Below are 26,904 nucleotides of genomic sequence, written 5' to 3'. Positions count from 1 at the left end.
TTTACTTTGTCAGAACCATATGACATTTATGTATTATTCCACCCATGTCTCTACCCCTGTTTTAGTCTTTGCTTTACAGTTGGTTATGTGTCCTTTGATGATGTATCCCTGTTTATCTCTTGGTTAGATGAAGCACATCCTCTGGAAGATATCTCAGAAGGGCTTGTCTGACATTCCCAGAATTCTGGCACATTCAAAACATCTTTTCTCTAAACTTGATATTTGAAGGACAATTTGACTGGGTATAAAATCTTTGGTTTACACTTAAAAAAACATCTTTATTGAGGTATAAATCAACTAATTTTAAGATTACAATCTGACGGGCACCTGGCTTGCCCTGTGGGTGGAGCATACAACACTTGATCTTGAGGTTGTGAGTTTGAGCCCCATGTTGGGCATGGAACATACTTAAAACAAATAAAATCCTAAAAAAATAATTACAGTTTGAAAAATTTGACAAATATAGTTGTGTAACCAACACCCTAATGATGTAGAATAGGGATTAGCAAACCACACCTCAGAAGCCCAATCTGGTCTGGTGTCTATTTTTAGAAATAAAGACTTATATTACTTAACACAGCCATTCCCTGTATTTGGTATTGTTTGTGTTGTTCCCACACTACATTGACAGAGTTGAGTTGTTGCAACAGAGACTATTCGGCCTGCAAAGCCTGAAATATTTACTATTTTGACCTTTATGTAAATTTGCTGATCTACGATCTAGAACATTTCTTTTACCCACAGAGTTTCTCATGTTGCTTAGCAATCAATCTCCTTTACCCCTAACCTCTAGCAATCACAGATCAGCTTTGTGCCACTGTGATTTTGACTTTTCTAGAATTTGATATAAATTGTCATATAGTGTACAATCTATAGGAGTCATATAGTATATATGGCTTTTTTCACTGACATTAATGCTTTTGAACTTTCTCTGTGTTGTTGAATGTATCAGTAGTTTGCTGTTCTTGTTGTTTTGTGGGTTTAAAAAATTTTTTTTACATAAACTCTACCCACAATGTGGGGCTTGAACTCTCAAACTCATGACCCAGAGATCAAGAGTTGCATGCTGTATGGACCGAGCCAGCCAGGTGCCCAGTAATTTGCTTTTTTAAATTGTTGATTTGTACTTTCTTTTCTTGAATTTCTTGAAAATGTTGCTTTATTCCTTTTTTGCTCTGAATTTTGCTCTTAGGAAATCTGACGGTTGCCCAATTTTTTTTTTTCAATCCTTATTACATAACTTGATTTTTTTGCCTTGAGGCTCTGAGGGGTTTTTTTCCTTGCCTTTAAACTCTGATAGTTTGCAACAACCTCTTTGACCTCAGCCACAGGAATTTCTTACTTGACATATCTCCAAAGGCAAGGGAATTAAAAGTAAAAATGAATTATTGGGACCTCATCAAGATTAAAAGCTTCTGCACTGCAAAGGAAACAATCAACAAAACTAAAAGGCAACCAATGGAACAGGAAGAGATATTTCCAAATGACATATCGGATAAAGGGCTAGTATCCAAAATCTATAAATAACTCACCAAACTCCACACCTGAAAAACAAATAATCCAGTGAAGAAATGGGCAGAAGACGTGAATAGATACTTTTCCAAAGAAGACATCCAGATTACCAACAGACACATGAAACGATGCTCACTGTCACTCATCATCAGGGAAATACAAATCAAAGCCACACTGAGATACCACCTCACACCAGTCGGAGTGGCTAAAATGAGCAAATCAGGAGACTATAGATGCTGGCGAGGATGTGGAGAAGCAGGACCCTCTTGCACCGTTGGTGGGAATGCAAACTGGTGCAGTTGCCCTGGGAAACTGTGGAGGTTCCTCAAAAAATTAAAAATAGAATTACCCTATGACCCAGCAATAGCATTGCTAGGCATTTACCCAAGGGATATAGGAGTGCTGATGCATAGAGGCACATGTACCCCAATGTTTATAGCAGTGCTTTCAACAATAACCAAATTATGGAAAGAGCCTAAATGTCCATCAGCTGATGAATGGGTAAAGAAGATGTGGTTTATATATACAATGGGATACTACTTGGCAATGAGAAAGAATGAAATCTGGCCATTTGCAACAACGTGGATGGAACTGGGGGGGTATTATGCTAAGTGAAATGAGTCAGTCAGAGAAAGACAGATACCATATATTTTCACTCATATGTGGATCTTGAGAAATGTAACAGAAGACCATGGGGGAAAGGGGAAGTGGGGGAGAAGTTACAAACAGAGAGGGAGGGAGGCAAACCATAAGAGACTCTTAAATACAGAGAACAAACTGAAGGTTGATGACGGGTGGGGGAGAAGGGAAAGTGGGTGGTGGGCATTGAGGGGGGCACCTGTTGGGATGAGCACTGGGTGTTGTATGGAAGCCAATTTGACAACAAATTACATATATATAAAAAAGAAAGAGGGGCGCCTGGGTGGCTCAGTTGGTTGAGCGTCCAACTTCGGCTCAGGTCATGATCTCGCGGTTTGTGGGTTCGAGCCCCGCATCGGGCTCTGCTGATGGCTTAGAGCCTGGAGCCTGCTTCGGATTCTGTGTCTCCTTCTCTCTCAGCCCCTCCCCAACTTGTGCTCTGTCTCTCAAAAATAAATAATTGTAAAAAAAAAAAGAAAAGAAAGCTACACCAAAGTAAATAAATAAATAGACATTAAAAAAATTCTTCAAATAAAGTCTGATAGTTTTATTAGTAAATGTCATGAAGTTGGCCTGGTAATATTTTTACTTACTTTCCGCTAGGTTTTCTTTGAATGTAGTTTTAAAATTATTGTTTCTGTTTAATCAGCCAGAATGTTTTTATTTGTATTTTGTTTTCTTTTTACAGTATCTTTGGATGGAGTTGAGTTTTTTCGTTTTCCTATTTTTAAACATTTTGTGGACACAATTCAACAGCGCCTTTTTTCAGTATTGTGACTTGCAGTTTCTTTTTTTTTTTTTTTAATTTTTTTAATGTTTACTTTTGAGAGACAGAGAGACAGAGTGAGTGAGAGCAGGGGAAGGGCAGAGAGTGAGGGAGACACAGAATTTGAAGCAGGCTCCAGGATTTGGGCTGTCAGCACAGAGCTGGACATGGGGCTCGAACCCACGAACTGTAAGATATGACCTGAGCCGAAGTCGGACGCTTCACCAACTGAGCCACCCAGGTGCCCCTGACGTGCAGTTTCTTTAATGGACGATGATGTGTTGGGAGTAGTGTTGGGAAAAGGGGAGGAGTCAGCACATCTTGTTGCTCTTTTGTTTCTGTAATATCCTTAATTATCTTTTCCCTGTTGCTGCACCAAGAGGCACCATCCTTTCCCTTTTTATTTGATTCTCCCCCAGAAGTAGAACTTCTCATGGTTGCCACCTCTAGTCCCATTTAATTTTTAAATAGAATCATACAGTATCTGGTGTTTTGCTACTGGTTTCTTTCGCTTAGCACAGTGTTTTCAAGGTTCGTATTATGTGGTAGCAGGAGTCAGTACTTTTATGGTTTAATAATATTTTATTGTATGGATATACCACATTTTGTGTACCCATTCATTGGTGGACATATGGGTTATTACCACGTTGGGCTATTATGAATAATGCTCCTATGCACATTTGTGTACAAGTTTCCGTGTGAACATATATTTTCATTTCTCTTGGGTATACATATAGGAATAGAATTGCTGGGTCCTGTGGTAACTCTTACCTTTAACCATTTGGGGAACTGCCATTTTCTGAGGTGGCAGCACCGTTTTACATTTCCACCTGCAGTGCATAAGTCCTTGCCAGTATTTATCATCTGCCTTTTTGATTGTAGCCATTGTAGGGGCTATGAAGTGGTGTCTCATTGTGGTTTTAATTTGCATTTCCCTGAGCAGCATCTTTTCATGTACCTATTGGCCACTTGTATACCTTTGGAGAAATGTCTATTCAGATTCTTTGCACATTTTGTCACTTTACATTGAATTGTAAGAGTTCTTTATGTATTCTAAATACAAGTCCCTTCCCAGATACATGATTTGCAAATATTTTCTCCCATTCTATGAGTTATTTTTCACTTTCTTGAGAGCATCCTTAAGGCACAGAAACTTTTAATTTTGATGAAATCCAATTTCTATTGTTTTCTCTTGTTGCTTGTGCTTTTGGTATTCTATCTGTGAATCCATTGCCAAATCCAAGGTCATGAAGATTTACCTCAATATTATCTCTATGAGTTTTATGGTATTAGCTCATATACTTAGGTCTTTGGTCCATTTTGAGTTAATTTTTATATATGATATGAAGTAAAGTTTGAGTTTCATTCTTTTACATGTGGTTATCCAGTTGTCCCAGCACCGTTTGTTGAAAATGACTGATCTTTCATCATTGAATGGTCTTGGCATCTTCGTCATCTCACCGTCTTTTAAGTTCCTTTCTTACAGCCAGTGCTGTGAAGATCCAAGTCCCAGGCCTGTGTTCCGTATTTTAGTACTTAGTGCTGTTACTCCTTTTGAGGGGAATGATTTTGTGTGTGCTTCATCTGTATCCCCTGCTTCTCCTTTTTCTCTTGGAGTCTTTTAACCTCATCCCATCCCTACCCTGGTTTTCTGTACCCACAGGCTTACAGCAATGGGAGGAACTTTGTTGGAATTTAGTGTTTATTTTATAGGTAATTAGAAGTCTGAATATTCTCTACCTTCTAGTAATATGAAGGCATGGGTCATGTGTGGTTTTATATATGCCCCTTCATGATCTTAGGTTGAAGATTTTTTGAGTGACTATGTGAAGAGATTCAGGTTCTGGTAACTGCCATTACCCTCTAGAACCTGGACACTCCACAGTTAATGAATAAATTAAATAGGTTTGCATAAATATTTGAAACTTCTCATGATGCTTTTACTGAAGTCTTATTTTTTTTAAGTTTATTTATATAAGTAATCTCCACACCCAGCGTGGGGCTTGAACTCACAACCCTGAGATCAAGAGTCACATGTTTTTCCTTTTTTTTAAAGTTTATTCATTTATTTTGAGAGAGAGAAAGAGTGAGAGAGTGTGCATACACACACGCGCTTGCAGGGGAGGGGCAGAAAGAGGAAGAGAGAGAATCCCAAGCAGGGGTTGCACTATCAGCGTGGAGCGTGATGTGGGGCTCGATCTAACGAACTGTGAGATCATGACCTGAGCCGAAATCAAGAGTCAGAGGCTCAACCGACTGAGCCACCCAGGTGCCCCAAGTCACATCCTCTCTCAACTGAGCCAGCCAGGCACCCCACTAAAGTCTCATTTTTCAAAGAAAATTTTTTAATGTTTGTTTATTTTTGAGAGAGAGAGAGAGAGAGAGAGAGAGAGAGCGCGCGCGCACAAGCGGGGGAGGGGCAGCGAGAGAGGGAGACACAAAATCTGAAGCAGGCTCCAGGCTCTGAGCTGTCAGCACAGAGCCCAAAACGCAGGACTTGAACTCACGAACCATGAGGTCCTGACCTGAGCTGGAGTTGGAAGCTTAACCGACTGTGCCACCCAGGCGCCCCTAAAGTCTCATTTTAAAATAGTCATTCATAACGTAGCCAAATTCAGCAAAGCATATTTTGGTTAAAAATTTTTATTTCTTGAATGTTAAAGTCAAGTTCATACATTTAATCTTACAGCTTTTAGATCTGTGAGGACAGGAATATGCTATCCTGTTTATTTGTATAATCCTAAGCATATACCATTTTGTCTGGTATGTATTAGACAGTCAATAAACTTATTGAGTGAGTTAATAAGGACTTTACTGAATAACAACATGGTACCATGAAGGTTATTCAAAGTTAACGTATTATATTTAATCTCAAAGAATGAATAGTTGGGGGACCCATATATAATCATTACTCACCCTGCTTTCCTTCTTGAAAAATTTCTTTTCGCTTGGGCTTTGTAACAGTTTACCTACTTGATTTTCATCCACCCTTGTGACTGCTCTTTGTCATAATCTCTGAAGGTTCTGCTTCCTTTGCACATCTCTTCAGTGTTCGCTTTTGTTTTTCTTCCTGTGTATTCTTCCCTGGCCACTTATTTCACTTCCGTTGCTTCAGTTACCATCTGTATAACTAGAAATCTTTATCACCGCCCTAGATCTCTTTCCTGAACTCCAGATCCACGTGTTCCGTGGACTGCTGCGTATCTCCACCTGTATGCTTTAGCCATTAACTGAATAAGTAAGTTACCCTTTTCTCCTTAACTCTGCTCCTTCTGTAGGATTTCTCAAGTCAGTGTATGACATCAGCATTTCAGCCATTATCCCCGTTCTTCCTTCAAAGCTAGTTAGTTAAGTATACATTACCTATTAAATATAACTCAAATCCTGCTTTTCTTTATCCTAACTGTCCTCACTGAGGACCAGGTTGTGTTTACCTGGGTCATTGCAACAACTGCCATTCTTGCTCTCTTCCAATCCAGTCTCTACAGTGCAACCAGAGTAATTATTCTAAAATATAGCTAACCATCTCATCATCTCACTCCCAGCTTAAAATGTTTGCCTCATTCGTTTCAGAAAATGGAATCATCAAAACAGATAAAGTGTTTGAAGTAATGCTGGCCACAGACCGCTCCCACTATGCAAAATGTAACCCTTATATGGATTCTCCACAATCAATAGGTGAGCTTCTGGATTTCTGAAATTGTCACATTTTTACTCATTAACTGTATAATTTTTGTTAAGTAAAACTAGTTTGAGACACAGATATTATTGCCTTGCTAATTTGAATTTTATGCCTCAGGAAGTTTCATAATCCCAAACATAACCATTTCAATAAGATGATGTTATGTATATGAAGTATGTTTTCTGTTTTCTCAAACTTATATAACATATATAAACAATATTTTAAACATTCTTCATAAAACATACTTTTAATGAAAATTTAAGTTTAAGCTAAGTGCTCTTTAGGGCCTCAATGTTGACTGAGGTGGTTTTTCACATTAGTATCAGTTTTTTAAATCAATATTAAAGGAAGTAAGCGTAATAAAGTAGTTATTGATTTCTCTGCTTCACTTGCCCTGAATCTTTTGGTTTGTGCTTGATTTCAGAAAGTTCTTTATTTAATTCCTTCTCCTGAAGCAGTTTTTGCTGAACTGCTGAGCCTTGGCAGTGGGCGCCTTTGAGGCTTAGAAGTGCCTCGGGATCCTGTCGGCCAGCCGCCATACTTTCTTCTTTCAAAGCACTATAACAGTCAGCAGAGAAGATCCTGGGGAGCTTCTGAACCCCGAAGGCACCTGCTACCACCGCTCAGTGAAAATTGCTTCAGATGCAGAAGCAGGTAAATAAGTTTTGAGAAAGCAGCACCGGAAGAAAAAACTTGAAAGCTAAACACTACGAAAAGATTGGGAATTACCATCAGGTGTTAGTATATAGAGCAAATTGAAGTAGGTGTTAGTCTCTTAATCTACTTGGAGTGCCAGTTAATTGTTCAATAAGTTGTCGGAAGTATGAAGCCACTTAATTTTGCGAAGATTTTGCATACCTATTGTATATGGAAGTTTGTTTTCTTTTCATAAATCTGGAGAGGAAAACAAGCCATAAAGTTACCAACTCAACTTACTTTTTCTTACTTTTTTAGCTAACTATATGGGAGAAGAAATTTTCAGAAATAGTGGGAGTGTTGTACTAGAAGAGCACATCAGCCTTTGGCATGATTGTATTTTCTCATTTTAACTGCTGCTTGACAGTACTCTAAAATGCAAAATAAAAGTTTTCTTGAGATCATAAAAACAAAAAATATTTTATGACAAAGAATTTGTGGATGTGAGGAAAGGAGTTACATGGAGTATCTGGTATGTTTTTGTATCGAATATGTCAGTAGTTCTCTTCTTCTTTTGCAGGTTTCCAAGCAACAATCAGTGCTCCACATATGGTAAGTTAACTTTGGTCATTCGGGCACAAATGGATCACAGTTTTCCACTAAGATGGGTTTTTTTTTCAGTAAAAAAGGTTTAAAGAAAGTTAAATTTTATCATCTATGAGTTATGTCGGTTGGTAATGAACCTCTTATTAATCCATGATCTATAGAAGGAAGCCTTCTTGGTAGAAACTGTCATTAAAGTTTTTGTTGGTTGTCACTGGTATCTAATCATGTAAAAATTGGATATAAAAGGTTATTTAGTGATGAGTGAATTAGGGAGAGAGTATTTTAAATGATATAATGGACATATCATAAAATCTCAAGTTGAATATTATTTGAAATATTTTATTCGGAAAATCCATTAGGGGTTGGTCAAGTATAGCAGCTATGAAAATTTGTAACTTTGAGAAAGACCTATCTTAAGTTATCTAGCACTTTCAATCTGTTGGGAATTTTCTTGGGTTTTAAATGTCAGTTATTTGAATGAGTCTTCTATTGGTTTTTGGAGAGAAAAACAATAGCTTTTCTGATTTTCTGAAAGTATTTGGGGTTGGAGAAACTCTTATTTAAACGTAAAGACCTCTTTGTACCAAAATAAATTCATATATATGATGAATTGGTAATTATACTAGAAGAAAATATAGGAAAATTATTACTTATAAGCATTAAATAGAAATGACTTTTTAAAACATTACAAGGGGCACCTGGGTGGCTCAGTTGGTTGTGTCCAACTTTGGCTGAGGGCATGATCTCATGGTTCATGGGTTCGAGCCCCGCGTTGGGCTCTGTGCTGACAGCTTAGAGCCTGGAGCCTGCTTCAGATTCTGTCTCCCTTTCTCTCCCCCTTCCCTACTCATGCTCTGTCTCTCTCTCCCTCCCTGTTTCAAAAATAAATAAACATTAAAAAATAAAAATAATTGCAACTATGTGGATGGAACCAGAGGGTATTATGCTAAGTGAAATTAGTCAGAGAAAGACAAATACCATATGACTTCACTTGTATGAGGACTTTAAGACACAGAACAGATGAACTCAAGGGAAGGGAAGCAAAAATAATAGAAAAACAGGGAGGGGGACAAAACATAAGAGACTCTTAAATATGGAGAACAAACAGAGGGTCGCTGGAGGGGTTGTGGGAGGGGGAATGGGCTAAATGGGTAAGGGGCATTAAGGAATCTACTCCTGAAATCATTGTTGCACTATATGCTAACTAACTTGGATATAAATTAAAAAATAATAATAATAAAATAAAACAAAAATAAAGCATGACAGAAGACAAAGAGGCCTGATATATTTTGCAACATAAAAAATTGAGATTTCTAGGGTGCCTGGGTGGTTCAGTCGGCTAAGCGTCCAACTTCAGCTCGGGTCACAATCTTGCAGTCTGTGAGTTCGAGCCCCGCATTGGGCTCTGTGCTGACAGCTCAAAGCCTGGAACCTGCTTCGGATTCTGTCTCTCTCTCTCTCTCTCTCTGCCCCTCTCCCACTCACGTTCTCTCTCCAAAAAAACATTAAAAAAATTTTTTTTAAAAATTGGGATTTCTGCAGAGAAAAAAATGTTACAAGCAAAATTAAAAGAAAAACTGAGGGAAGTATTCAATAGGTAAAGTACAAGAATGATAGTTCATAGAAGAAATACAGATGACATTAGCACTTAAACCAATGAAAAGATGTCATTTTCATTTATATTTACATACTTAATCAATTACACATTAGTATTGTAGTAAAGTACCATTTTTCATGAACAGATTGTCAGAGATCAAAGAGCTTAATACTTTGTCCTGGAAAGGGGAAACTGGCAATTAATATACAATATACTTTTTTGTTGAGAGAGTACATTGGTAGTGTTGGAAAACAATTTGGCAAATCTATAAAATGTGAAATAAATGTACCTTACACTCTTCAGTTTAAAAAATTTTTTTTTTTAATGTTTGTTTATTTTTGAGAGAGAGAGAGAGGCAGAGTGTGAGCAGGGGAGGGACCGAGAGAGAGGGACATACAGAATCTGAAGTAGGTTCCAGGTTCTGAGCCATCGGTACAGGTCCTGACACGGGGCTCTAACTCATGAACGGTGAGATCATGACCTGAGCCGAAGTTGACCACTTAACTGACTGAGCTACCCAGGTGGCCTACACTCTTCAGTTTTATTTCAAGATATTTATCCTTGAATAATATAATATATTTTTATAGGTACAAAATTACTAACAATGTTCATTCTGCATTATTTATAATAGCAAAAAAAAAATAACAGTGATCACGAATAGCCCATTAATAGTCAGTGGTTAATAATTATACAGTGAAATACTGTGAAGCTGTTAAATGAGGAGTCTCTGTAGGGACCAGTACGGCAAGATGTTCAGCAAACATTATGTATAAAAGAAGAGTATGTAAGAGTGTTTACAGTATTTTGTAATACATAAAAATCAAGTCTGCACGTATACATATATACATATGTCTTCCTATAGGCATGAAAACTAAAAATGAGTTCTTCTAAGGTCAGAATTAGATGATTGGAGGGTGAAAGGGAGATCTACTTTTCACTCTGCACTCTGTATATTATCAGTTTCTTTTTGTTTTCTTCTTCCCTTTTTTTAAAAGTTTATTTATTTACTTAAGTTGTCTCTATACCCAAAGCTCATACTCCCAACCCCAGGATTAAGAGTCGCTTCTCTGACAGCCAGCCACGCTCCCCCTTCTTTGTTTTGTTTGTTTGTTTGGTTGGTTTTTTTCCATTCGTGGAATAGGAATGGGTTTTTTTATGCATTAACTATTCAAAGAAATGAATGATTTAAAGCAAGTGTAGTCCTAAGATTGCTGCAGACAGTTTGAAGTACTACTTACAGCAAAAGATTTATGTAGAAGCATTCATTTAATTCTCAAAGTTATTTTGGAGAATTGGTATCCTGCATGTCTGGGAAATTGACTGGAGGGGTGTGTCTTCCTATATCAAAGGAAATACTGCATGAATTTTTCTTTTCCCCTGAAGCTTGGTGCTGAGTATCCAGTTCACTGCCAAAGAAAACATGGCAGAAACTCCATGGCGAAGGATGCATTTTTCGACAAAAAAAATAACAACTTTAGTAAGCTATACAATTCACCTACTGTAAAATTCACCCCTTTAGTGTTATGGATTTTAGTCTATTCAGAGTTGTTCAAACATCACCACTATCTAATTTCAGAACATTTTCCTCAGCTCAAAAAGTAATGCTGTACCCATTCACAGTCAATTCCCATCCCTCATCTGCCAAAGTCCTGGTAACTACTAATGTGCTTTTTATTTCTGTCTCTCCCGGATATTTCGCTTAAATGGAATAATACAATATATAGCATTTCGCAACTGGCTTTTTATATTTACATTTTCAAGGTTTGTATTGTAGCATGAATCACTACTTCATTTCTTTTTATTGCTGAATAATATTCCATTGTATGAATATACCACACTTTGCTTTTTTGTCAGTTGATAGACATTGGGGTTGTTCCCACTTTCTAGCTACTGTGATTAATGCTACTATGAACATTAATGTACAAGTTTTTGTGTGTGCGTGTATTTTCAATTCTTAGGAGTGGAATTGGTAGATCATATGGTGATTCTAGATTTAACATTTTGAAGAATGGTCAACTGTTTTCCAAATGGCTGCACTGTTTTACATTGCTACCAGCAACATACAAATGGGGGTTTCAGTTTCTGCACTTTCTTGTCAACACTTGCTATTGTGTGCTTTCTTTCTTTTATCCATCCTAGTAGCTGTGAAGTGGTATGTCATTGTGGTTTTGAGTTGCATTAACCCTAATGATAATGATGTTGAGCATCTTTTCATGTGCTTATTGACCATTTGTAGGTCTTTGCAGAAATGTCTATTCATATCCTTTTCCATTTCTTAGTTGAGCTGTCTTTTAAGAAAAGGCTGCATTTAAAATAATATTTATTGTGGTATAACATGCGTATAACATAAAACTTAACATCTTAATCTTTTTTTTTTTTAATGTTTATTTTTTGAGAGAGAGAGAGCACATGCACGCATGACCAGCGGAGGGGCAGAGCGAGAGAAGGAGAGAATCCCAAGCAGGCCTCCATACTTAGCACAGGGGCTGATGTAGGGCTTGACCTCACGACTGTGAGATCATGACCTGAATCAAAGTCAAGAGTGAGATGCTCAACCAACTGAGCCACTCAGGCGCCCCTTAACCATTTTTTAAGCATATAGTTCAGCAGTGTTAAATACATTGATACTGTCGTGTAACTAATCTCTAGAACTCTTTTCATCTTGCAAAACTAAAACTCTATACCATTCAACAGTAATTTCCCATTTCCTGGTCTCCCCAGGCCCGGGCGACCACCATTCTATTACCTATCTCTAAGAATTTGACTAGTCTAGATACCTCATAAGTGGAATCATAAAATATTTGTTTTTTTATGACTGGTTTATTTCACTTAGTGTAATGTCCTCAAGGTTCATCCATGTCATAGCTTGTATAAAAAAAGGATTCATTTTTAATCACTTACATTTCCTTACCTATGTCTCTTAGTAAGGAAAATGTGTGTATTCATGTGTATGTGTATAGTCACGCAGTAGCTCTCTATGTGTGTATGTGTGTGCAAGCAGTAATAATACAGTGTCCTTTGATGCTTGTGGAACCAGGATGTGAGTAGAATAAAATAATATTAATTATACATATGAACAAACATTGTAATATGAACAAACATTTGTGATCTTATATCATTTATTGTATAGATCTCAGAAGTATTGAAAGAGAAGCAGAAAGTGAGGAGCAACTCTTCGCTCTCTGTTGACATCTCTATTTAATGAACTTTAAAATCACAGACTTGGAAGTAACTACAAGCCTGGAATATTTTCCAAAGGTGTAATTGAAGATGTAATATATGCAGTGGGCAAGAGATTAAAAGCAACCTGTTAAAATGGCATCCCAGTAGCAGTGAGCACACTTAGCATGCAGATATTGAATCCTAAATATCATTTCTCACTAAATGAGACTAGAGTTCCTTGGAGAAGTGACTGAATATTGGGAAATAAGGAAGTACTCACAGGTTGATGGGTGATGTTGAAAGGACATAGGAGCAGGTTTGAAGAGACTCCCAGAGGCCAATTGGAGATAATTTGAGAATTGGAAAATGATACATAATGAAGATAATGTATTTTAACATAGTAAATCAGAAACAAAAATCCATGAGTTCATAGAGATTAAAAACAAAAAAGTAAGACAGAAAATGAAAAACAGAAGAATGCCAATTAATACATATGGAGGGAATAATAAAATTAAAAAAAATCACTATTTTGGGGGCATGTGGGTGGCTTAGTCGGCTAAGCATCTGACTCGATTTCAGCTCAGGTCATGATCTCATGGTTCGTGAGTTTGAGCCCCACATCAGGCCTGCACTAACAGTGTGGGGCCTGTTTGGGATTCTCTCTCCCCCTCTCTCTCTGCCCCTCCCCTGCTTGCATGCACTGTCACTCTCTCAAAATAAATAAATGTTAAAAAATACATATTTAAAAAATAAGTAAAGTAAATAAATCACTATATTGTAATCATCAATATAACAAATTGGGCAGAGATTGTCAGTTAATCTAAAACAATTTAGAGGGGGTGCCTGGGTGGCTCAGTTTTGTTTTTTTTTTTAAGCTTATTTATTTATTTTGAGAGAGAGACAGAGAGCAGGGGAGGGGCAAAGAGAAAGGGAGAGAGAATCCCCAACAGGCTCCATGCTGTCAGCACAGAGCCCAACATGGGGCTCGAACTCATGAACTGTGAGATCAGAACTTGAGCCCGGATCAAGGGTAGGACCCTTAACTGACTGAGCCACCCAGGTGCCCCAGTAGTCAGTATTCTGAAGAACAGAAAAGTGGTAGGTGGAGGAGAACTGAAGGGAGAATATTTTATATTGACAAATACAATGCATAATCCTTGAATGGATTGGGGTAAAAACAGCTATAAAGGACATTTTGGGGACAGTTGAGGAAATTTAAGTACAGTGTGTATGTTGGATGATGATACTAAATTGATGATTTTCATGAGTGTGGTAATGGTGATGTGGTTGCAAAGGGAGATGTCTTAGTTTTTTTGGCATATGCGTGCTGAAGTATTTTGCTGTGAAGTATCATAATGTGTACACCTTTTTTCAGATGGTATGGTAAAACAGTATGGCACAATATATAAACAGTTGGTGACTGCATACGAGGAAAAATGTGTGTATTCATTATATTTGTGGGTTTGAAATTTTCCATAATTATAAAAAAACTTAAAATTTTTAATGTTTACTTATTTGTTTTTTAATGTTTGAGAGAGAGCGAGACAGAGCACAAGCAGGGGAAGGGCAGAGAGAGAGGAAGACACAGAATCTGAAACAGGCTCCAGACTCTTAGCTGTGAGCACAGAGCCCGACGTGGGGCTCAAACTCCCAAACAGTGAGATCATGACCTGAGCCAAAAATCGGATGCTTAACTGACTGAGCCACCCAAGCGCCTCTGTGTTTATTTATTTTTGAGAAAGAGACAGCATGAATTGGGGAGGGGCAGAGAGAGAAGGAGACACAGAATCTGAAGCAAGCTCCAGGCCCCAAGCTGTCATCACAGAGCCAGACACAAGGCTTGAACTCACCCACTGTGAGATCATAACCTGAGCCAAAGTCAGACAAATTAAAAAAGCTTTTAAAAAACTGTTAATTTTGGATTTAGTGATAAACATGGGTTATCCAGAAAAATACTAGCTAGGGTGATAAAAGCATGAAAAATGCTAATAATTGTGATAGAAGGCCTTGACAATAACTCAGCATGGTCCCCTTTTATAAAAGCAAATCTTGTATAGACATACTGCTGAAAAAATATTCCTGGGTTTGTTTTGGAATTAAGATACCACAGTACTGCATATAAACTGGGAATTGACACCTTAAAGAAGTCCCTTCTTGTCCTTTGATTTCTGGATCCAGAAAGACAAGTATTAGGGAAGTTATTTTGTTTCTTTGGTTACTTCCAAGTTCCTATAGTGTGATACTTGTTATCGTATTATTAATAGAAATTATTAAACCTCATAACTGATTGTTGTAAGAATATTATGAAAGCTACTTCCGATGTTTAGTCCAGAACTTTTTCATGGTACCAATGTTTTTCACTCTTTAGACAAGAGCCTCTTTTGCGAAGCAATCTATATGAAAGATTGATAAAGTTAGTTCTCTATTACTCTTTTCCCAAAACACACCCCTCCTTCAGTGTACATTTGTGTGTTACCTCTCAAGGGGTTCTGTGGAATATTAATGACTTTCTGGAACACTGTTTGAAAACCATTGGATTGTGTGTGGCTGTATCTGTTAAAGGCCTTTTCCCCATTTTATGTTAGTTGTGGAATAGTAGCCTTAACTTTTTCGTTTTTAACTTTTTAATATGGAAAGTTTCCAACACCACATAAATAAATAGAATACTATAATGAACCTCATGTAGCCATCCATAATCACCTTTAATAATTACCCCAAATTTGTTAATCTTGTTTTATTTTTATTTTGTCTCCCTCTTGCTGAACTATTTAAAAACAAATCTCAAACATAATATTGTTCACCCTCATTAGTACTTAAATGTAAATCTGATGACTTTAAACACACAACTACAGGGGCGCCTGGGTGGCTCAGTTGGTTAAGCATCCGACTTGGGCTCAGGTCATGACCTCACAGTCCGTGGGCTTGTGCCCCGCGTTGGGCTCTGTGCTGACAGTTCAAAGCCTGGAGTCTGCTTCCGATTCTGTCTCTCCCTGTCTGTCTGCCCGCCCCTCCCCCGCTTGCAGTCTGCCCCTCTCTCTCTCAAAAAGTAAACATTAAAAAAAAAAATTAACTACAATATTATATCATATCGTTCCTTAGTATGTTATGTTGTCTTAAAACCAGTCCATGTTCAAACTTTACCAGGTGTTTCCAAGAAGATCTTTTATGGTTGATTTGCTTAAATCAGGATCCAAACAAGGTCCAGACGTTACACCTTTTTAGTCTTTTTCAGTCTTAGTCTCTTTTAATTTTAAAAGTCTCCTTTCTTTTTTTAAATCCCACTTATTTACTGACAAAAACTCATCCATTTGTCCTGTAGAATTTCCCATGTTCTAAACTTGGTTAAGATTGTTTCCTGGTAATACTTAACTTGTCCCCCCTACCCCAACCTTTTTTTTTTTTTTTTTTTGTCTTTTCAGGAACACTGCCTAATGGGGGACATGATGTCTGATCATTCACTTTTAGTGACTGGAATAGTCTTTTCAGGAACTTTTTGTTGAGCTATTACACACATCGAGTAAAGTACGCAAATCTTGTGTGTAGCTTGATGAGTGTTCACATATGTGTATGTGTAACCAGCACCCAGATGAAGATAGATCAGTACGTTTCCTATGTCCTAGCAGGTTCCCTCATGCCAGTTCCTTAGCTTCTAACCTTGGTGTAACCAGTATTCTGGCTTTGGTCATGTAAATTAGTTTTCTAAATAGGGAGTTTCCAGTCTGTTCCATTTTGAACATTACCTGTTTCTGATGCTTAAAAAATTTTTAGCTTTTAACAGAATTTCAGACTGACAGAAAAGTTGTAAGAGTAGTACAAGTAATTCCCATGTAATTTTTACCCATCTTCCCCTAATGTTAACCTTTTACTACATTTTCTTTATCATTTATTCTTTCTCTTTGTCTTTCTCATATATATGTATATACATGAAATATATGTATTTTCTTTTTAATGAACTCTTTGGGAATAATTTGGGGATAGAATGCTCTTTACCTTCAAAAATAGGGCATTCTCAATAACCACAGTATCAAAATCAGGAAATAAACATTAATACAACACTGTTAGCCAGTTGACAGACCTTACTTAAATTTTATCAGTTGTTCTGGTTATGTCCTTTACAGGAAAATACAATTACAGAGCTGGAGTTTCATTCAGTTGTCATGTCTTCTTAGTTTTCTTTAATCTGGAACAGTACCTCAGTCTTCTTTTATGGTCTTGAAAATTTTGTGAATATAGGCCAGTTTTTTCTAGAATGTTCCTCAATTTGGGTTTGTCTCCTGTTTCCTCATGATCAGATATGGGTTATGCATTTTTGCCTGGAATGTCCCAGAAGGGATGTATTTTAACAGATGCCATATGATGTCAATGTGTCCCATTATTGGTGATGTTAATTTTGATCATCTGACTAAGGTAGTGTCAGCCAGGTTTCTCCACTGAGAAACTTGAATTCCACTGTAAAGTGACAGTTTTCATTTTTGTAATTGGTAAGTGTTTTGGGTAAACACTTTGAGATTATGTAAATCTTCTGTTATTCCTCAAATGATAATCTACAAGTTTTAGCATCCATTTATTTTTGCTGAATCAGTTATTACTGAAGTGGTTGCCAAATGGCAGTTTCCTAAGTTCATCATTTCATCAATATGAATTGATTGGGAACAATTTCCCCTTATTCTCCTATTTATATATATAGAGAGAGGTTATGTATTTTCTTATTATCACTATGGATTCATGAATATGTATTTTTACCAACCAAGATCTAGTAATGTTTATTGATGCTGAACCTGATGATTTTTAATAATGAACGTAAGTAGGTATTTAAGGACAGCTTTTGAGATAACATTTATTGTTTTTTTTTTTTTTTTTAACATTTATTAGTTCTAACTTCATATTTTAGAAAAGCACTGAAATGTAAGTTTATAAAGAGGATGGAGTAGGGAAGGCTTTATTTCTTGGTTTGGCCCAAAGCATAAGCAATATGATTTTATTTGATTAATAATTTATATATGCTATAAACATAAAAATATATATCCTTTGACCCCCTCAATTCTAAGAATTTATCCTACAGATATACTTTATAAGGTTTTTATAAAGATGATTACATTATCCTACATATATACCCGTTATAAAATTTTATTTTAGACCGAGACCGTGCATAAGCAGGGGAGAGGGACAGAGGGAGAGAATCTTTCTTTTAAAAAAATTTTTTTTAATGTTTATTTGTTTTTGAGAGAGAGAGAGAGAGCAAGCGAGCGTGCAATCAGGGGAGGGGCAGAAAAAGAGGGAGACACAGAATCCGAAGCAGGCTCCAGGCTCTGAGCTGTCAGCACAGAGCCTGACGTGAGGCTCAAACCCACAAACTGCAAGATCATGACCTGAGCTGAGGTCGGACGCCTAACCGACTGAGCCACCCAAGCACCCCGGGAGAGAGACAGAATCTTAAGCAGGCTCCACGCTCAGTGCAGAGCCCAACATGGGGCTTGATTCCACAACCCTGGGATCATGACCTGGGCTGTAATCAAGAGTTGGACGCTCAACAGACTGAGCTACCCAGGAGCTCCTACACATACAACTTTTAAGATTATTCTGTCTCTTTTGTTATAGAAGATTGGAGCCAACTTAAATATCCTTCATTAGGGATTTTTTGGGGAGGATTTTTGTTATTATAATACATTCATATAAGAATAGACTCCTGAGCCATAAAAAAGAATGAACAGGCTACTTGAGTATTGATAAGAAAGGTTCTTCAAGATACAATAAATGAAAAATATAGATAACATATTTGCTTGTATATACACAGAATGGATAGGTTTGGCAGGAAGCACAAGAAACTGACATCACTGGTTGCCTTTAGGGAGTGAAACTGGACAAGGATGGGGAAGGTTGGGCACAGAGGTGGGGTGGAGACTTCACTATAAAAGTATATAGTATGTCATGTTTTCATTATCTTGGTAGATGACAATACTAGAAAAATCGGCAGGAAGTTGGCAACTTTTATTTATATGCCATGGTATATATACTTTATAGAGTCTTGAAAAACAAATGAATATTTGCTTTGTTTTCTTTTGGCAGCATGCATATGCACTAGAACTTCTATTTGATCAATTACATGAAGGAGCTAAAGCTCTTGATGTAGGATCTGGAAGTGGAATCCTTACTGCATGTTTTGCACGTATGGTAAGACCTTTATTTTTCATTCTGGCTCCAGCAGAATCATATTCTATATTTGGCTGTAAATTTCTTTACTAGCAGTTTTTGAGGGTTTTTTTTTTAAATCCTATTAAAATAGCAGTTGGAACATGTATCACTTAGGATTTTCTTGTTGTTGGAAGTAACAAGATTCAGTCCACACTGGCAGAGGTAAAAGAATTTACTTGGTTTATATAATGGAAACATCTAGAGTGTATCTGGCTCTTCGTGTGGCTGGATTCAAAAGAAGATCAGATGTTGTTATTGACAGTGGGTTTCTCTCTGGTTCTGGGTTTGGCTTTGCTTTCCTCCAAATGTTGGCTTCAGTCAGGCTCCTCCCTTGTGATCACAAGATGGCAACCAGTAGCTCCCAAACTGTGTTCTTCCGGATTCTCAGCTGGCGGAAAATAGAATAGAGAGTCTGATTTCCAGACACTCCTACAGGGTTATTAGAAAGAGGGTGGAGCAAGTGCTCTTAGAAAAATATGTGTTATACTCTCCAGAGTATAAGTCTGGAGGCCTATTCAGGCATCTTGAGTAAAGGTTTATCTGTGCTCAGATAATCACATCACTTTGATTATGAAGTCTTGTCCCTTGCGGCCAGATAGGAAGATTCTGGTTTAGTTAAGTTGGGATTTATGGATGATGCGTCTTGGACCAGAATCTACTTAACTTGTTGTAAATATGTAATTGGCAGACCAGCCCACTAGCATGTGAGCTCCAGGGAGGTGGGAATTTCATTTGATTTTTTTTTTTTCACTGACATATCCATCCATAATAGTACCTGTTACATAATAAGGAATCAGGTTTTTTTTTTTTTTTTTCCCCAGTTGTTTCACTTGTTTTGTAGAAGCTAAGTCATCACTAACGGAATATCAGGATTTTTTTTTTTTTTCAAAGCTTAGTATTTAATTAGTGGTGTTCTCGATACTTGACGTATTTATGTTTCAGAGAAAAATTCACTTTTTAAAAAACATTAGATTTCTGAATAATCTTTTTTTAAAGTGAATTTAATGTTTTTCACACATTTATTATGTGCTAATTAGTGTTCTAAGTGCTTTTAATTCTCACATCACTTAGGAGGTATGTCCCCTTTTCCTCATTTTACAGCTGAGGAGCCTGATTCATAGAGTAACTTGGCCAAGGTTGTATAGTTGTAAATAAGTGATGAGACTTATATGTGAACCCAGTTACTCTGACTTCAGAGTCTTTATTGTGTTATTTTATAATTTATATTTAGGGCCTTTAATATTTTTATGTATTTTATATTTTCTACATATGGCAGTAGAATCAGGTACAGAAATCCCTATAGAATTTTTTATGTAACATTTTAATATTTAGAGTGACCTTTTTACTTTTTATTTTTTTATTTATTTATGTATTTATTAATTTTTAAATTTATTTTGAGAGGGAAAGAACCAGCAGGAAAGGGACAGAGAGAGGGAGAGAGAAAGGATCCCAGGCAGGCTCCATGCTGTCAATGCAGAGCCTGATGGTGGGCTCAAACTCATGATCTGTGAGATTTATGACCTGAGTCAAAACTAAGAGCTGGATGTTTAACCAACTGAGCCACCTAGGTGCCCTCATGTATTTATGTATGTATTTATTTATTTACGTATTTATGTATGTATTTATTTATAGAGAGCACGCGAGCAGGGGAGAGGGGCGGAGAGGGGAAATCTTAAGCAGGCTCCATGCTCAGTGGAGCCCAATGTGGGTCTCAGTCCCACAACCCTGGGATCATGACCTGAGCTGAAATCAAGAGTCAGATGCTTAACTGACTGAGCCAGGCACCCCTAAAGCCACACTTTTAGATGAAATTTAAATTAAAAATGATTGTACCAACTATCATTTAATATTGGCAGTTAAGTCTTACTTCAGGGTTTGGGCTTTAAAAATCAGAAATTGAAGAAAAAAGGTTTTTTGTTTGTTTGTTTTTAGTATTGCAAGTTTTTGTAATTTATTCTGGCTTAACTACTAAAATGCATTTATCCATTTGGGAGTTAAAGCTGAGAAAGTTGTATTTCGTAAATATTTTATAGTATTCTGAATAACCATACAATTGGAGGCTTGAACCTTTTGTCTTCATTTCACATTGCAGAATATGATTTTAGCTGAGGAAACACTTTAGTGACACTTCAGAAAGACAAATTTAGGCCAGTGAGCTATTGAATTACTCCCTCATTTCTAGGTTGGATCTACCGGAAGAGTCATCGGAATTGACCACATTAAAGAGCTAGTAGACGACTCAATAAATAATGTCAGAAAGGATGATCCGATGCTTTTGTCTTCAGGGAGAGTGCAGCTGGTTGGTGAGTATCAGAAAACTGTAGAAATTTCCTCTCCAGAGAATTTTTATTTTCAGAAGATCCCATGCAAGCTAAGTAGTATTCAAGCTAATTTTTGCCTTTTTTTTTTAACATTCGCTTTAAAGTACTAAGTAAGGAAAACAGTTACTGTTAATTGTGATGCTGATATGACTGTCAGCTGTTTCAGAAAATGAGTTCTTTCTTCACTGGTTTTTAAGAAGTAATAGCAAAGTATCAAGTGCCCATTATGAAAAATTTAAAGTGCAGAAATGTGTAAGATAAAAAAAAAAAAACCCTCCTTTTCCCTCTTAAGTTTTCTAGACATAACTATATGTGTGAATAAATATACATATACACACTTTTTTTTAAATCTTTATTCTTTTTTTTTTTTAAATGTTTATTTATTTCTGAGACAGAGAGAGACAGAGCATGAGTGGGGGAGGGGCAGAGAGAAAGGGGGACACAGAATCCGAAGCAGGCTCCAGGCTCTGAGCTGTCAGCACAGAGCCCGACGCGGGGCTCGAACTCACAGACTGCGAGATCATGACCTGAGCCGAAGTTGGACGCTCAACCAACTGAGCCACCCAGGCGCCCCTAATCTTTCTTTATTCTTGAGAGAGAGACAGGGTGTGAGCAGGGGAGGAGCATAGAGAGAGGGAGACACAGAATGCAAAGCAGGCTCCAGTCTCTGAGCTGTCAGCACAGAGCCCGACATGGGGCTCGAACCCACAAACGGTGAGATCATGACCTGAGCTGAAGTCGGGCGCTCAACCGACTGAGCCACCCAGGTGCCCCTACATGTTTTTTTTTTTAATTGACTCATATATTCTGTCCTGTAGTTTGCTCTTTTCCGTTCAGCAGTATACAGTGGACATATTTCCATGTGAACACTTTGTACTGTTGTGAGATACAACTAACATCAAAACACACATAAAGCATAAATGTGAAGCTTAGCAAATACCTGTTTAATTAATCACAGTGATCAAGAAAGGGAATATTATTGGTGGCTTACATGTCCTCTGCTTGCTTTTCCCTCCTCGGAAGACTTTCCTTTCTCCTTAATGGTAACCAGCATCATTACTTTTATGCATTTACTACCTAATTGCACTTCCATAGACAATGTTCAATTTAATTTTGAACTTTAGATAAATGGAACCATATAGTATATAGTCTATGATGAGTGACTTCTTTCATTCAATGTTATATTTGTAAGATTCATCCATCTTATCATATAGTTAATTTTTATTGCTGTATAATATTCCACTGTAAGACCATTATCAAAATTTGTTTATTCTACCATAGATGGACATTTTGGGTTGTTTCTAACTTGGGGAATTAGAAAGCTGCTGTGAACATATGTGTATAAAGTTCCAAATGTATACGTGCACTCATAATACAAGCATTTATTCATGTAGAGTATTATTGCTAGTTCATAGGGAACCATAGGTACTGCAAAACTTTTTTAAAGTGATTGAACCAGTTTACATTCCCATCAGCAATGTGTCAGAGTTGCTAGTGCTCGGTGTCTTACCAACACTTGATACTGTCAGAGTTTTCTTTTTACCCACTTAGTGAGTATAGAGCAGTGTCTCTGTGGTTTTATTTTGTATTTTCCTCTTAACCAGTGAGGTCGAACACTGTTTCATTTGTTTGACCATTTGGATTTCCTCCTTTGTGAAATGTCTTTTTCAGATATTGAGTTGTTCATATTTCTCTTTGATTTGTAGGACTTCTATAGATTAGCCCTTTACCTATTTATTCATATCGTAAACCTCTTCTCCCACTCCATGGCATGCCTTTTCACTTGTATTGGTACTTTCTTGATTAATAGAAGTACTTAATTTTAATGTATCAGACTTACCAGCTTCTTCTGTGTCCTCTTTAAGACTACTCTAAAATCATGAAGATATGCCCCTATGTTATTTCTCAGAAGCATTATCATTTTACCTTTTCACATTTAGATCTTTGATCTTTCTGACATTGATTTTTGTGTATGTAAGAGGTAGAGGTTCAAGTATATATTTTTTCCATATGAATATCCAGTTGTCCCAGCATCATTTATTAAAAATCTCTCTTGCTCTGTTTTAAACCTCCTATAATTCTTCCCACCGGGTAGTTCTGTCCAAACAGGTTTTTAAAGCATAATTTCTTTTCTTTCAGTGGGAGATGGAAGAATGGGATATGCCGAAGAAGCCCCTTACGATGCTATTCATGTAGGAGCTGCAGCCCCAGTTGTGCCCCAGGCAGTGAGTTGGGTTTTTTTTCCCTGTGTTTTTGTGCTTCAGTCAACTAAAGCTATAAAAGATTTATAGAGAAATGACTTCTAGATGATGTTCAAAACATAATTAGACTTTTATGTCATGCATTTTCATTATACTTAGTATGCAGGGGTTTTTTCGTATGCAAAGAGTTGTGTAAATGACTTGAAGATTACTAAATCACAGTTTGTAGCTACCTTATTGGAAGCAGTGTTTGATCCATCTAAGAACTAGTATACCACTAGAATTAGGAAAATCCATCTGGAGTTCATAATCTGATAATCACTTGGTATTTTATTAAATACCAGAATATGCAAGATTGTTGGATGCATGGGTGAGACCAGGAAGTATCTGTCATACATTTTACCTTCACAAAACTTATATTCTGGAAAACAAGTGTCCTACATATAACAGGAAAATTAATGATATGATAGCATTATCATTAACATGTAATATATGTTGATGCCAGAAGAAAGATGTACTGTAAGAGTTCAAGGGAGGGAGAAAATTTTTGCCTGGAGTTACCAATGAAACTACATGCACGAATGGAGTTGCAACTGAATCTTAAAGAACAGTAGGGTTTGCATAGTTGCGATGAGAGGGAAGGGTATTCCGGTATTGTATATTACATAATTTCAGTACAAAATTGTTTTTTTATTTTAGTAAGACTGATAAACTTATGTCATCCCTTAATGATCCTTGATTAAGTTCACTGAGATCTTAGGCTTCTGTGGAGTCTGAGTTTTCCTCAGGTCTGGACTAGATGACTAGGGGCTGAGAGTGACACTGCCTCTTCTGCCCAGTCTCAGCCACTCCCCAGTCTGGAAAAGTTCCTTTCTATATGTGTAGAGGAGTTCATGAGAAGCTGAAAGTTAAGGAACTTGTTCTGGTCATTGACTTGCTGCTTTATTGGCTGCTGAATGACTTTGGGAAAATCACTTAATTTCTCTGGCCGTATTACTTGTTAAAAAAAAAAAAAAAAACCAAACCAGTCGTTTTAACACATTGTATTTTTAATTTTTTATCTTTTTTTAATTAAAATTTTTTTTTTTATTATTTACATTTATTTATTTTTGAGAGACAGAGAGAGACAGAGCACAAGTGGGGGAGGGGCAGAGATAGAAGGAGACACGGAATCGGAAGCAAGCTCCAGGCTCCGAGCTGTCAGCACAGAGCCCGATGCGGGGCTCGAACTTACAAACCGTGAGATCACGACCTGAGCCGAAGTCGGCCGCCCAACCGACTGAGCCACCCAGGCGCCCCTATCTTTTTTTAATTTCAGAGACAGGGAGAACGTGAGTGCGGAAGAGGGGCAGAAGCGCAGAGGGAGAGAGAGATAACCTTAAGCAGGCTCCATGCTCAGTGTGGAGCCAGACGTGGGGCTTGATTCACCACCCTAGGATCATGACCTGAGCTGAAATCAAGAGTTGGATGCCCAACCAACTGAGCCACCAGGCACCCCTCTCATTATCACCTAGGAGATCGCACCTGCACTCCTGAGCCCCGTGGCATGTGCAGATAGAAAGCAGGTGGAGTAATAACTGAGTCAGGAGGGCGGAGGAAGTTGAACTGAAGAGACTGCAGAGGGAATCATTGCTGAAGCAGCTTGCTCTGCAGAGCTTTTTATCTTTTTTTTTAAGTTTTATTTATTTTTGAGAGAGAGAGAGAGCGCACACAAGCAGGGGAAGGGCAGAGAGAGAGACACACACACACACAGAATCCAAAGCAGGCTTCAGACTCCAGGCTCCAAACTGTCAGCGTAGAGCCTGACATGGGGCTCGAACTCACACAGTGAGATCATGACCTGAGCCGAAGTTGGACACTTAACTGACTCAGCCACCCAGGTGCCCCTACTCTGCAGAACTTTGAAAGGGCTTAGAAACTGGAGGCATCAGGACCTTGGAAATCACAGATGAAGCATGGGTCTGAAAAGAGGGGCTGCTGCTTGAAATTTCTGTATGAGGAACAATTAGTGTGAAGCCTTAAGTAAGAAAATTTCCGAGAATTGAAGGACAGTATTCTATAGTTTGAAAAGATCTGTTGAGTGCCCAGTATGATGATTTTTTTTTTTTTTTTTTAAAGGGAGGGGTGCCCGAGTGGCTCAGTTGGTTGAGCATCCACCTCTTCGTTTTGGCTCAGGTCATGATCTTGTGGTTCGTGGGTTGGAACCCCGCATCGGACTCTGCTCTCACAGTGCAGAGCCTGCTTGGGATTCTCTCTTTCTCCCTCTCTCTCTGCCCCTCCCCTGCTTGCTGTCTCTCTCAAAATAAACTTTAGGGGAATCTGGGGGGCTCAGTTAAGTTAAGCCCACATTGGGCTCTGTGCTGACAGCTCAGAGCCTAGAGCTTGCTTCAGATTCTGTGTCTCCCTGTCTCTCAGCCCCTCCACTGCTCATGCTCTGTCTCTGTCTCTCATTCTCAAAAATAAACATAAAAAAAGAAGTTTAAAAAAAATAAACTTTAAAAAAAAAAGGAAAAAAAGAACCGTAATATCACCGTGAAATGCTAGAATATCAGGGATATTCTAAAAGCTTCCAGAACAATAGAACATAATCTGTTAACGATTGGTAATCAGAAAGGTATCAGACTGCAGAACAGCAGCATTAGAATCAAGTCCGGGGCACTTGTGTGGCTCAGTCCATTGAGTGTCTGACTCTTGAGGTCGGCTCCAAGCCCCGTGTCAGGCTCTACACTAGCATGGAGCCTGCTTGGGATTCTGTCTCCCTCTTTGCCCCTACTCTATGCACAGGCACATGCTGCGCTCTCTCTCCCTCAAAATAAATAAATGAGCTGAAAAGAATCAACAAGTCAGAAGAACAAACCATCACAAATCTAAACTGAAAATGACTTCCGGCCTTGAATTCTGTACTCACATATTGTCAAATATGTGAAATAAAGGTCGTTTTGGACTTGAAGATCTCATTCTCTCTCTTTTAAAATATTCCGTGCACTGTTTCACAGAATACTTCTAGAGGAATCACTTTAATAATATCAAAAAATGAGGGAAGAGAGAGACAGTAGGAAAAATCAAAAAGAGGAAGCCACGAGATCTCAGAAGGTAGGACATCTGGTCCAGGAGAGAGATGATACGGTTCTTCCTTACCGTGTTTGATTACTGGTCATTTGAAGGCTACATTCAAATGGTAACATAGGGTTTAAATGTTTTCTGACCAAGAGGGCTTTCACTGAGTACTCTTGGTTTTTCATTGACGAGGTGTCCTCATTCTAATGCTTCAGGAACTCCAGCCCTACCTTCCTTTGTCATGGTGCCAGTAATCCTAAATTCAGTCGTAAGACCGAGGTCTCCTTGTTTTCAGCTCCGTGATGCCCTAAATTCTGCAGTGTCAGGATAGGAATTCCTTGCTGATTTTCTGCACTGCCCGCTTCCTTCCCCACTCCGGACCACAAAGATTCAAAACAGGCACTGAAATTTCCTACTTTGCCTTTGATCTTCCCAAGAGAGGATGGTTCTGCGTTACGCGGTTCAGCTTGAACATTGTGAGCCCTGCAGTTGTGCTGCGTCCTATGTTAGGTGCCAAGGGCACAGAGATGGAT

General features: G+C 37.9%; 1 protein-coding gene across 3 annotated transcripts in view; it reads left to right on the top strand.

Moving 5' to 3' along the window:
• The window catches only part of PCMT1 (protein-L-isoaspartate (D-aspartate) O-methyltransferase), a 51,292-nt gene that overhangs the window by 15,317 nt on the left and 9,071 nt on the right, over positions 1-26,904 (top strand). For all 3 annotated transcript variants that reach the window (XM_053904388.1, XM_019425009.2, XM_019425010.2), the window contains exons 2-6: positions 6,491-6,595; positions 7,816-7,847; positions 18,667-18,771; positions 20,975-21,095; positions 23,253-23,338. In XM_053904388.1, the coding sequence (XP_053760363.1) occupies positions 6,491-6,595; positions 7,816-7,847; positions 18,667-18,771; positions 20,975-21,095; positions 23,253-23,338 (449 nt within the window). The remainder of the gene's footprint in view (positions 1-6,490; positions 6,596-7,815; positions 7,848-18,666; positions 18,772-20,974; positions 21,096-23,252; positions 23,339-26,904) is intronic.

Source organism: Panthera pardus, unplaced genomic scaffold (assembly GCF_024362965.1).
Source record: "Panthera pardus isolate Hobbes unplaced genomic scaffold, ASM2436296v1 HiC_scaffold_17, whole genome shotgun sequence".
NCBI lineage: Eukaryota > Metazoa > Chordata > Mammalia > Carnivora > Felidae > Panthera > Panthera pardus.
Note: the sequence above shows the minus strand (reverse complement) of the source record. Positions and strands in the feature narration are given on the sequence as shown.